At 43.6% G+C, this 12,843-nt stretch overlaps 1 protein-coding gene across 1 annotated transcript in view; it reads left to right on the top strand.

The window, feature by feature from the left end:
• The window catches only part of LOC142259115 (gastrula zinc finger protein XlCGF66.1-like), a 36,963-nt gene extending 25,382 nt beyond the window's left edge, over nt 1-11,581 (top strand). Inside the window, 5 exon segments of the mRNA XM_075331626.1 lie at nt 6,586-6,765; nt 6,848-6,971; nt 7,055-7,168; nt 8,954-9,705; nt 9,707-11,581. Of these exon segments, the coding sequence (XP_075187741.1) occupies nt 6,586-6,765; nt 6,848-6,971; nt 7,055-7,168; nt 8,954-9,705; nt 9,707-9,799 (1,263 nt within the window). The 3' untranslated portion in view covers nt 9,800-11,581.
• The last annotated feature ends 1,262 nt before the right edge of the window (nt 11,582-12,843 follow it).

Here is a 12,843-nt window from a genome sequence, read left to right as displayed (position 1 = left end):
TATGGGCCTACAACAACCAGGTCCACTCTGTGACTGGCTACACCCCACACACCCTTCTCTTTGGCCGCCCCGGAAAAGGGGTCCATGACCTGAACCTATTCCGCCCTGGAGATGATGTCTGCCATAACTACCCCTCCTGGCTAAATGCTCACCGACAGAAGATGGAGACTGTACACCGGCTGGTGAGCCAAAAAATCCGGGGCCAGATACATGCTGACTCACTCCCCGTGCAAGAGCAGCCCTTGAAGTTGGGACAGCTAGTCCTGCTCCGTATCAAGAAGCCCCAAGGGAAACTTCGAGCCAAGTGGGAGACTGAGGTCTACCGGGTAATCGAACGCCCCTACCCCAACGTGCATGTATACCGAGTGCGGGGTGAAGACAGTCGCAGCATCCGCACTGTGCACCGAAATATGTTGCGTCCCTGCCGATCCCAGCCTGACTCCCCTACCACAGTACCCGGAGGGGGTGACGCTACTAACACGACTGACGTCACGGACGTTTCCCAGCATAGTGATCACATTGACTCTGAGATCGGTGACCCACCTACGCAACCCAGTTCTTCCCCCAGAGTGCTGACTGAAGTGGGGCGTAAAGACAGTGACAGGGAGGGGAACAACCGACCCTTGAGACGCACTGACCGCACCACTGCTGGGATCCCGCCCGGGCGGTCTTACAGGGACCAGTATGTATGGCCCACTTCTCAACCAACCCCTGTGACATCTGCAGTCATCGCTGCCTGGGAACCGACGGTAGTTGACAGGGACTGCCAACCTTTAAGTGGGGGGGTATGTAATGGGATCAACAATTCAAACTGCATCATTAATGTAGAAATGGATTTGAATACTGTTTCAGCAATTGCCCACAAGGGGGCAGTGTCAGACTGTGCAATCACAAACACAGAGCTGGGAAATCCCCTACTGCAGCTTGTGTGTGAAAACCAGGAAGAAAAAAAAGTGTGGGAAGGTTGTTCAGCTCCAGAGCTCAGCCAGAGGAGAGCTGCGTGTGGTCTCCCTGAACAGAGGGCTCTTTTGCCACCGGAGTCTTGGAGAAATCACCCTGTGGAAGTGGTTTCTGCCATTCCCGGTCTGCAGGACTTTGTTTTCACCAAGGCTCTAACCGGACTGCAGAGCATCGCAACCAGAGTGTAAGTGCAGGGGCTGTGACCTCCCTTCTTCTGCTTGGCGTGCCCCAGGACTAAAAGACTGATTAGAATCCGTTACCAGCGGGGGAAGATCAAAGGAAAAGACCAAGGAGCTGCATCCCTTCAGCGCTGCACCGGGACCCATCATCGTGAGACTCCAGGCCTGCGACGTGGGAGCGGCATCTTCTTCCGGGATAGACTGGTACGTGATTGTAGGGAAAGTTAGGGAAAGTTGCCGCCATTTCTTTGTTGTTGTTTTTCCTTTCTTCTTGCTGCGTACCCGGAAGGAGTGAAAATCCAGGGACTCCACTATACTCATGTGCGCAGATAGTTCGGTTGATTGTATTATAAATATGTTTCCTAGTAAAGAAATGTTACTACTGGTAAAATCTGAGTATGGGGATTTTGTTGGAATAGAGCATACACACACACACCCGCGGCCCTACCACCGGTCGCTTCACTATATTCAGGTGATGGCCACTAGGTCAAAAAAACACAAGAGAAAATAACACAACAAACAGAACAAAAAATAGTGATTGTGCTAAAGGCAAAGGACAATGATTGTGATTGTGCTAAAGGCAAAGGACAATGGTCCAATCAAAACAAACATCAAAAAAAATTATTATACCTAAAGAAATATTTGTTAGGTTTCATGAAATTGCTGACAATGGTCAGACACATAAAAAAACATCTACATATATCTGGCATAGAGAAAATGGATTGGTCTCACCACATCTTTTTTAAATGAGGGCATGCAGTCTCTCCATCGGAGTTCTGGGTTCGATATACTGGTCCAGTATTTTCTGTCCCTATTCAACTTGGAGACCAAAAAACAAATAATGCCTGCTTCCCCAGACTCCCGTCCTAACAAGGATGGGCCACATCTAAGTCTCTCAAGCTGGACCCCTAAGCTGACCCTCTTGCTGTCCCGACGCGTTTCGTCTACAGCGACTCCTCAGGGGACATAGTATTACTTGTCAATTAGATTCTTGATGCCAGCCCTCATACACCCATAATGTCAAAGAGTCTGGCGCTTCAGAAAATGGGGTCTTTTAAACACAGTGGTCATGTAACTCCTCCAATCAGTAGGTGCAACTCACCTGATGTTTTATTCCATTAATATTGCGTGGATCCTGCCATAGTCCCAGCTGCCTACAGCACATGTCGCTCGACTTCCTGAATCATTCTGCGTGCGTTCCACCTGGGTAACGCCCCCAGCTTTCAGGAGTCGACAACAACGTGGAGAGCTCCTCCCCATCCCCTGCGACGTACTTCCTTGTTCAAGCTTCTAAGGCGTGGGTTCCACCAGCGAAACCGCCCATCGCAACCGGAAGTGTACGTCATGAATTCAGCTAATAGGTCACTTCCGGTGTGACGTATCGGACGTGCACGCCGAAAAAACAAGTCATCTGCGCGCCTAATACAAGGGGGAGGGAACCATCTCCACACCAGGCGCATTCAGATAGACGCATTTGCGTTCCATAAAGGCAACGTTATTCATTGGTCGAAGCCCCGAACATGACAACTCCTCCAGATAGAAAGGAACGCCTTTCACTGGGTAAATCATACGGGGAGGAAGTAGGCACCATTATTGCTATAGCAGATCAAGTATAAGGGACATCAGTCAATCCACAGATTATGTTAAACTCAAGATTAATAATAATAATAATAATAATAATCTTGAGTTTAACATAATCTCCGATGGAGAGACTGCATGCCCTCATTTAAAAAGGATGTGGTGAGACCAATCCATTTACTCTATGCCTGATATATGTAGGTATGTTTTTATGTGTCTGACCATTGTCAGCAATTTCATGAAACCTAACATATTTCTTTAGGTATAATAATTTTTTTTTATGAGTTTTTCTGATTGGACCATTGTCCTTTGCCTTTAGCACAATCACTATTTTTTGTTCTGTTTGTTGTGTTATTTTCTCTTGTGTTTTTTTGACCTAGTGGCCATCACCTGAATATAGCACAGTCCGCTATTTAGGCTACTTTCACACATCCGGATTTTTGCTCTGCGGCACAATACGGCGTTCTCCAGAAAAACCGCAACCGGCTTTTGTAACGCCGGTTGCGGGTTTTTTTGCATAGACTTACATTAGTGCCGTATTGTGCCGCAGGGGCTTGCGTTCGGTCCGGTTTTTGCCGCATGCGGCAGATTTAGCCGATGCCGCGGCCAGATCGAACGTTCCCTGCAACGTTTTTTGCTCCGGCAAAAAACACCGCATCGCGCCGCATCCGGCCGCTGCGGCGCATTTTTCAATGCATACCTATGGAGACCGGATGCGGCGCGATGCGGAAAAAACCGCATCCGGTCGCCGCATGCGGTTTTTTCCACTGCGCATGCTCAGTAGCATGCCGCAACCGGAAAAAAACGGACAGGCCGCATGTAAAAACTTATGCAACGGATGCGGTGTTTTCGCCGCATCCGTTGCATAGTTTTCACAGCCGGATTGAGCCGCAGTGCTCAAACCGGATGTGTGAAAGTAGCCTTAGCTGACTGGGCAGAATTTATATATTCTAACACGCATGGTGGTGGCTTTTTGAGGTGTTGTTTCAATGATATGGAGGAACTGCTGTTCCTAAATTTTAAGATTATTAATAAAGGATGAAATTTTAATGCTGTTTATATGAAAGATCTACATACTAACGGGCACGTTCTAGCTGGCCTTGTAAAGTGCTGGGGAATAACTAACTAGAAATTATGTATGACAGTGGGACTTACAAAATGTATAAGTCAGAACTCTCCCAAATGTAAAAGTAAAAAAAAAAAACAAAAAAAAAAAAACACTACGTGTGAACAAACGCTAAAACGGATATTTTTTTTCCTCCGGTTTATTTAGCCTTTTATATACAAGTAATTATGCAGGAAAAACTGTTTTTTTAACCCTTTTGCCTGTAAAGTGCAATTTAGGTTAGGTGTTCTTGTGCATCTGTAAAAGTGGCATAAAACTGTGACATCCTTATTCCCAGAAACCATATGTGAGTCATAAATGCATGCAGGCATATTCTCTAGGCTCTCCACATTCAGTTTCATCACTTTCCCATCTATTTCATGCTTTTCATCAGGCCCCCAGACCTCTTTGTTGAGTGCAACAGAAAATGACTCGCATTTCCCCTTGACTTGCATTGTACTCGTTATTCAGAAAGAATAAAGCAGGACTTTTATCAAAGAAAGCAGGTACCCCTAAAAGAAAGCGGCGACCCTCAAAAGAAAGCAAATATCCCCCCGAAAAAAATAATTGCACTCACCAGACCCCAAGAAAATTACAGTTGGCAAGTACTGATGGTGGATGGGCTCTCACACAGAGATCTGTGTCGCTGTCAGGTCTCTCACCGTTCCCGCTGCATTGCACCGTAGAGCTGTGTATACAGTGACAGAGAAAGCAGAGGCAGTAATAAAATGTCTGTGTCTTATGTAGAGATGGACAGATTTCTGCTCCTGATGCTACATGATTTTGTAACTGCGCAGCTTTTATTTTTTTTTTCCGCCCTCATTGCCGTATGAAGAATTGGTTTGTTTATTTTTTTTTAAATGACTCACTGTTTTTAATTTTACCATAAAATGTACTGGAAATTAAGGAAAAATTCAAAGTGCTGTGAAATGTTGAAAAAAAAAAAATGTACTTCCATCAAATTTTTTTTTGTTTTTTTTACTGTTTTTACTCCATTCACGATGTGCTGAAAGTGACTGGTCAGCGTGATTCTCCAGGTCAGTGTGATTACGGCAATATCAGACATCCACGTTTCTTATTATCTAAGTGGTGACTAGAGATGAGCGGACCCGTGTGTCTTGCTAAATTCTACTAAAAAGGGGGCTGAAAGCCCGTACTTACGAAGCGCTCACTGATATCCTAATCAGGCACAAATACTAAGATTCTTTATAGCAAGATATTATTTATTTTAATAGCACATGAATATCAATGGTACATAGGCATTAGAACTACTTTATAGTCATAGAATCTTATACAATAACAAATATGCATCAACATTACCGTTATGTTGTAGCATTCCTTTCTCATCGGAGGGACTCGATTAGTGAGAAGGAAAAACAACCTGGCCTTTTCATCACAGGGACAGTGCGTCCACTTGAGCGTCCTGGAAAGGTTCCCCAAATGTCACTAAGCGAGTCCTATCTTTTTATAGCAAAACTTTGTACGTCATGTGCACTGAGTGGTGAATTGGTGACCAGCATGTGACAGCTGAGTCATGTTTATGTAACTTGACCACAAGCTGCAGTGGGCACCAGCAACTTCCTGCACATTTTGCCAGTTGACCAGTGGCTGACCACAAATTTCCTGCATATATTGCAAGGAGCCGTGAATTTTACATGCCAGGTTCCTTACACCTGTTTTAAGCTAACCACGAGTTTCCTGACTGTTGAACTGTAAACGTTACTTCCTCATAATCGTGGTTTGCTCAAGTTCTGTCTGACACGTATTCTTCATCATGGTAAAAATGGGTCAGCCAGAGGACATTTCTCTCTGATACTGAATTATTGATGGATCAAATAATATCTGGGATCACTATATCTTTTGATTATGATCCCTATCTAATCACACTCATTCATCAGTCATATCACATTGGTATCACACAGTGGACGTTCGGCTTCTGCTGATCCAGCTGAACTTTTGTAAAGATCGACTCTGAACTTGGACTTAACCTGAACTTTATTTGAAGTCACTGATTGGCAGTTCGGGTCTCCGCCCACGTGCAGCCATAAACAGATGACTTGCGGGGGAAGGCGTTTTTTTTTTCAGTTTTATTTCTTGGTGCACAATACATCTCATCACACGAGAGTGGTTTGCAGACGTAAAGCCCCCAAACTCCAAACCTGAACTTTGCTATCTTGGAAAAGTCTGAGTTTTTACCTAACACCGAACTCCAGGTTCACTCACCTCTAGTAGTGAATAAAAATCAGACTTTTGTAAAAAAAAAAAAACATTAAAAAATCAGTTTGTGTCTCCATTTTCTGCCATCTTTGTTGAGTGAGGACTTGTTTTTTGCTTGATGAGCTGACTTTTTCATTCTTTTAGGTGCAATACTTTTATGGGTCAGTTTTGCTACTTCATTTCATGTTGAATTTTTTTTTTTCCTATCCAAATGATATCTTCCCTCCATTATTATCTCCATTAATTTTACATATCGGCTCATCTCCTTCACATTCAGGTCCTTATAATATTGGATCCTTTCAGTGGTTTTATTCTGTTTAAGAGAATTTCCTGTCCAGGATGGATATGGCCAGGGACAAGATGGCGGAGAGGATATTACACCTCACGCTAGAGATCCTCTTCCGGCTTACTGGAGAGGTGAGAGATTCTGATTACGTCACATTACATCATTCTTATCTATGGGAATAACAGACGGACAGAACTGGAGAGGTGAGGACTCTAGAAATGTCTGTAGTGAGATTTATTACTGTGTCTCTCCATAACCAGGATTACACAGTAGTGAAGAAGACCTCTAGTGAGCGCTGTCAGGACCCTGTGTCTGAGGGATGGGGAAGACCCCTGAGCCCAATCACGGGGCCTCCATCTCACCCCCCGATACATGAGGACATCAATGACCAGAAGATCCTAGAACTCACCTACAAGATGATTGAGCTGCTGACTGGAGAGGTGACACTGCTGGGAATGCTGGGACATTATACAGTAACGCTATGAAGGGATCGAGGGATGACGGTATCATTGTATGTGTCAGGTTCCTATAAGGTGTCAGGACGTCACCGTGTATTTCTCCATGGAGGAGTGGGAGTATTTAGAAGGACACAAAGATGTGTACAAGGACGTCATGATGGAGGTTCCCCGGCCCCTCACATCACCAGGTAATAGACAGGACTAAATACACACGGCCTCTAATTATCTGTATGTAAGGAATGAATTCAGTCCCTGTATGTGTCTCCTCCAGGTCTATCCAGTAAGAGGACAACACCAGAGAGATGTCCCCGTCCTCTTTTCCCACAGAACTGTAAACAAGAAGATCCCGATGTTCCTCAGGATGTGTCTCCTCGAGTTCTATCCTGTAAGAGATATCTACTAAATTCTGCACTAATTTTGTGTTTACATTTTTAGGCTTTTTGCTCTTTTTTTTTTTTTCAGCAGTATTGTCTTTGCTTCTACTTCTTCTGCTATTTGTTTCTAGTGCTCTCTATGTTGTTATGAAGGCAACTCAAAGACCTGCAGAGGGTTCATGAATACCCTGTTTCCCCAAAAAGACGACCTACACCGTTAAAAAAAATAAGACCTAGCATGATTTTACGGGATTTTTGGAGAATGCTTGAAATATAAGCCCTACTCCAAAAATAAGCCCTAGTTACAGTCAGGGATTAGTGTTGGAAGGAATCAAACTGCGCAATTTCTCAAGAACCCCGCTCTCTTAGGGACCCCATCAGTTGTATTCTACGGTTGATTGTTTAAGGACCTTTGATAACTTCAAAGTCATGCGGCATGATGTAACCAAAGGTCTCTTAATTACAGAAGTCCAAATAAATTGAAAAGAAGACAGGCTGGCATGCAGGACTGGCATTAGGGTAAAGGGAGTGCAAACTGAGTAATTTCATATCCCCATCCTACTAGTGGCCCCACTGTTTATATGCCTATTAAAGGAATGCTTAAGGTCCTTTTGACAATGTTTTTGAACACATGCTGTAGAAGAGAAAGTATCGCTGAACAATTTCATTAATGCTAGTTTAAGTTTACCTATACTGGTCTGGTGAGGTGTTGTGATCCAGACTTACGGTGGTTGTGTATTATTGCTGTGAGCTGTTGTGTTGTTAACCCTTGTTGTCTTTTTGTTGCTGCCTTTCTGCTCTTGCTTTTCTCCTTAGTCTCTCACTGTTTATTTCTGTGAGTTTGCAATGTGTCAAGTCTGTCTTAATCTGTGTATCCATCATATTCCTTTCCCTTCCTTTTCTGGGGGGATAACAGATTAGATCTGGCAGGAAAATAGTAAGGCATAGGACTCCGGCATCTCCATCTTCAGGGGTAATCCAGTGTGAGGGACAGTATAGGAGCCCCCTGTCCCTCATTATCCTGCAGTCACATTGTGACAATCAATCAGATTATTTACTGTAGCACATTCCAGAGAACTGGTGCTAGGAATGTAGATCCAAATTATCAAAGATGTAAATCTTAAGGCTGCTTTACACGCAGCAACATCGCTAGCGATGTCGCTAACGATCGCACCCGCCCCCGTCGTTTGTGCGTCACGGCAAATCGCTGCCCGTGACGCACAATATCGCTAGGACACGTCAAACAAACTTACATTCCTAACGACGTCGCTAAGGCCGGCGAACAAACTCTTTTTAAGGGGGAGGTTTGTGCGACGTCACACAGTGGGCCTCCAATAGAAGCGGAGGGGCGAAGAGCAGCCACATTAATGTCACGCCCACCTTGTTGCCGGAGGATGCAGGAACGCTGTTGTTCGTCATTTCCGGGGTGTCACACGTAGCGATGTGTGCTGCCTCAGGAATGACAAACAACCTGCTTCCAGAACGAGCAACAATATTTTGAAAAAGAACGGCGTGTCAACGATCAACGATTAGGTGAGTATTTCTGATTGTTAGCACTCGCTCGTAGGTGTCACTCGAAACGACGTCGGTAACGATGCCGGATGTGCGTCACGAATTCCGTGACCCCGACGACATATCGTTAGATACGTCGTTGCGTGTAAAGCGGCCTTTAGATGTCGAAATTGGACAACAGATTCAGAATACATTTTTTCCTAATTTAATTATGTTATGGTTTAAAAAAATAAATGTACTTTCAACATATATCATTAAAAAATAATAATTGTGTTTAATTTTAGCAGATGACTGTATTGGGAGTTCAGATGGAAATCTAATATCTTCAGAATTTACACCAGATGATGAAAGTATCACATATGAAGAGTATGCTGTTGTTCCAGATATACTTCCAGTCCTTTCTCGGAAAGCTCTATCATCTGATCTTTGCAAACAAGTCCAAAATTCCGATTTATCACAGAATTGTAAGGAAAATAAAAGTTACAGAAGGGATGTGGAACATGAAACGGCTCCTACAAGAGAGAAACCATTTTCATGCCCAAAATGTGGAAAATGTTTTACCAGGAAATCATATTTTAATATCCATCAAATAACTCACACAGGGAAGAAGCCATTCTCATGCCCAGAATGTGGAAAATGTTTTACTAGGAAATCAAGTCTTGTTGACCATGGAAAACTTCACACAGGGGAGAAGCCATTTTCATGTTTGGACTGTTGGAAATGTTTTATTCAGAAGTCAGATCTTGTTGAGCATCAAAGAATTCACACAAGGAAGAAGCCATTTTCATGTTCAGAGTGTGGGAAATGTTTTAATTGGAAATCACAACTTGTTGTGCATCAAAGATCTCATACCGGGGAGAAGCCATTTTCATGTTCAGAATGTGGGCAATGTTTTATTCAGAATTCACTTCTTGTTTGGCATCAAAAATCTCATACAGGGGAGAATCCATTTTCATGCCTGGAATGTGGTAAATGTTTCACTAGGAAATCATCTCTTGTTGACCATGGAAGACTTCACACACGGGATAAACCATTAGTATTGTTCTGAATGTGGAAAATGTCATTCTCAGAAATCAGATCTCGTTAAACATCTGAAGAAGCCACACAGGGAAGGAACCTCTTTCATGTGAATATTTGAAATGTTTAACTGGTAAATTAATTCTTGCCGACTAAGAGAAAACCCACACAGTAGAGGAGCCATTCTTGCATTCGGAATTTGGCAAATGTTTTTATCATTAATCAGGTCCTGTTGTCAGATGAGTCACATGGGAGAAGGCAACATGTTGTACCGTGAGTCAAAGGGTTTTATCCAAAAATCAATTGTTCAAGTAAGAATTGGTCAGGCAAAGCACCATTTTCTCTATTTTTAAACTTACTATATTATTATGACCATAAAACACACCTAGGTTTTAGAGGAGGATAATAGGAAAAAAAATATAAAGAAAAAATGTAGTCATGACACACTATTATGGGGGGTAATCTGCTGCTGACGTTGTTATAGGGGGTAAATTCCCCAATTCTGTACTAATGACCCCCATCCTGGGTCTCTTGCAGTTATGTGTCTCTCATCCTGGTGTATATGGCCTTCATCCTGGTATATAGGATCCCCATTTTTATATTTACAGGTGAAAATGGGCCCCCTTACCTCTTGGGCTGCAGGTTCCACCAATGATATGTCTGATCTGCTGTCATCATGCTATACATGTCCCTCATCACACTGCAGACATAAAAAAAAAATGACTATACTCCCCATCTCTCTGCTCCCCCAGTGTGCGGTGTTGTCTCTGATGCCGGCAAGTGAATTCAGTGTGTAAGCGGCGCATCGCATGACGTCACTGCCATGCACCTGCAGTTACATGCGGACATCAGCTGCCGGAATATTCACTGCTCCCAACACCCGGGATTATGGGCTTGGGGAGCAGTGAATATTCATTCTCTAATAGCAGACACTCATGATCACCCAACTGCAGCATTAGGTTGGCAGCTGGGTGATAATGTGCCTGTTATTAAGGAGAATGAATAGTCAGTGCTCCCCACGCCCATAATTCCGCTCACCCCTTGATGCCAGCTTCAGTGTCTAGAGGTAGACAGGATTATGGGAGTGAGCAGCAGTGAATATTCACTTTCGCTATTAGCAGGCGTATTGTTGGCCCTGGTGCTGGTTCCTGCCTCCTGTGACCCGCTCCTCCACCACTACCCCTTCAGCCTCATTCGGGAGCATTCGGACTATGAGACATCACCCCGCCCTTCCTACGCACTTTTTGGGGGGGAGAAATGTCTCTTTAAGTCTGAAAAATATGGTAATTGGTTAACAAATAGTAAAAGTACAATAGTCAAAATCACATATCGTAAAAGGGCACAAATTATCTTGAATCTGTCTGACCGTTTCAGGCACCACCCTCTTTCACTAAACTTCTCTGACAATTTTTAGAAGTGTCCCTAATGTTCCTCAAAAGAAACTTCCAGGTTATGAGATCCCACAACCCTCAGCGATCAGTCTCACAGTGAAAGAGTGAGCTCTACGACCCCAGCTCTGTGGCATCCTTCTTAAGCAGTTCAGTAAAATCTTAACATATGTGACCGCACTGGACTAGTTGAGAGAGCAGTGTCTCGTGCTTAGAGCAGCTGCAAATATTTGTGGGATCCCGCTCTACACACTGAGATCCCACAAAATAGAAATTCGGACTCAACTTTGCTAGTAAGTTGGGTATTTCGAGAGCCTTTAGGAACATTTGTGAAAGGTTTTGATACTGGATTATATTTAGATAATTCACTAATCTCAGGTTGTCCACTGCTTTATTTACTAAAAAGCGCAGCCCCAGATTGGAGATAGGAACTCTGAAGTATATCACATTGTATATAATTGCATTTCAAACCTTGTTGTTTTGTTAATAAATGCTTGTAATATACAATATATTCTTCATGCCTGTCTTTAGCTATTGTCTAGATGTGATCATTTTGCCTCAGAACCTCTGGAGTTGAGGCAGAGCTGTAGACATTTCACACAAAAATAGTGAGGGGAGAATTGAATCACACTGCATCCTAGTGTCATGCTCGGTACAGGGAAGTACCAAGCGCATGGCGAAAGGGAATGGGTGGGAAACCCTGTGTCTAGGAAGATTGTGACCCCTGACTTAATCTACTGCTGATCCTTGGGGTCCATCAACACCCTAAATAGGTTCCGTACCTATGCGCCGTGCTAGATACCTGACCCTAGGTATCTCTAGTGCTGAGCCATGAGTAGGGAACTGGTGGGATGAGCTCTTCGTCAACCCCACTAATAAACAATTATAGAAACACAAAGGGGACACGGGGAAAAGCATGAACTACGTAGTATTAGATGACTCAGGAAGGAGAGCAGCAGAGCTTTCAGCAACAATACTACAGAGGAGAACAAACCACCTGCTTGCAACCTCGGCATGAAGGAACTGAAAATATCACCAGCACAATCCAAAGGAAGGAAGGGACTATTTAAACACCAAGGGAATACTGATAATCAACAGCTGGGTGAAAGTCGAGCTCCTGATGGGTCCGAAAGGGAGAGAGATGAATCCAGCAGGAAAGCTTCCTATACCAATGAAAACTGACAGCAGGAACAATGGAAAGTCAGGAAGCATTCTAGCTAGACGCTGTGACTGTTGATGGCAAGAAACCACGTGACTGTCGATGGTAAAAAACCACGACTGTCTGTCACCCGTGACACCTAGATATGTGGAAGTTAAGACACTCTGGTCCCAATTCATCAACGTTTTATGCCAAAAAATTGTCACACAGGCTTCGAAAAGTGTCACAAATTTGGCTTAACTCCGAGTCGGTGAAGAGCAAGTAACATTTATGATACCTATGCTGGGGTTTTCTGAATTAATGGGGTTCTGTCACTAAATGTTTACCTCATAATTAAAAATCAGAATAATATAAAGATGGTGAGTGACTCTGATTCCAATGATGTGTCACTTACTGGGCTGCTTGCTATAGTTCTGATAAAATCACTGTATTATCACTAGGGGATTATCACTAGAGAACTAGTAAAACTGCTGCCATGTATCATCTATCTCCATAAGCTCTGTATAACCCTGCCCCCACCCCTGATTGGCGGCTTTCTGTCTATGCTCATTGTGCACAGCTGTCAATCAGTGGTGTGGGTGGGGTTATACACAGAGCAGCATTTCGACAA

The sequence above is a fragment of the Anomaloglossus baeobatrachus genome, assembly GCF_048569485.1.
Source record: "Anomaloglossus baeobatrachus isolate aAnoBae1 chromosome 5 unlocalized genomic scaffold, aAnoBae1.hap1 SUPER_5_unloc_27, whole genome shotgun sequence".
NCBI classification, from domain to species: Eukaryota; Metazoa; Chordata; class Amphibia; order Anura; family Aromobatidae; genus Anomaloglossus; species Anomaloglossus baeobatrachus.
Note: the sequence above shows the minus strand (reverse complement) of the source record. Positions and strands in the feature narration are given on the sequence as shown.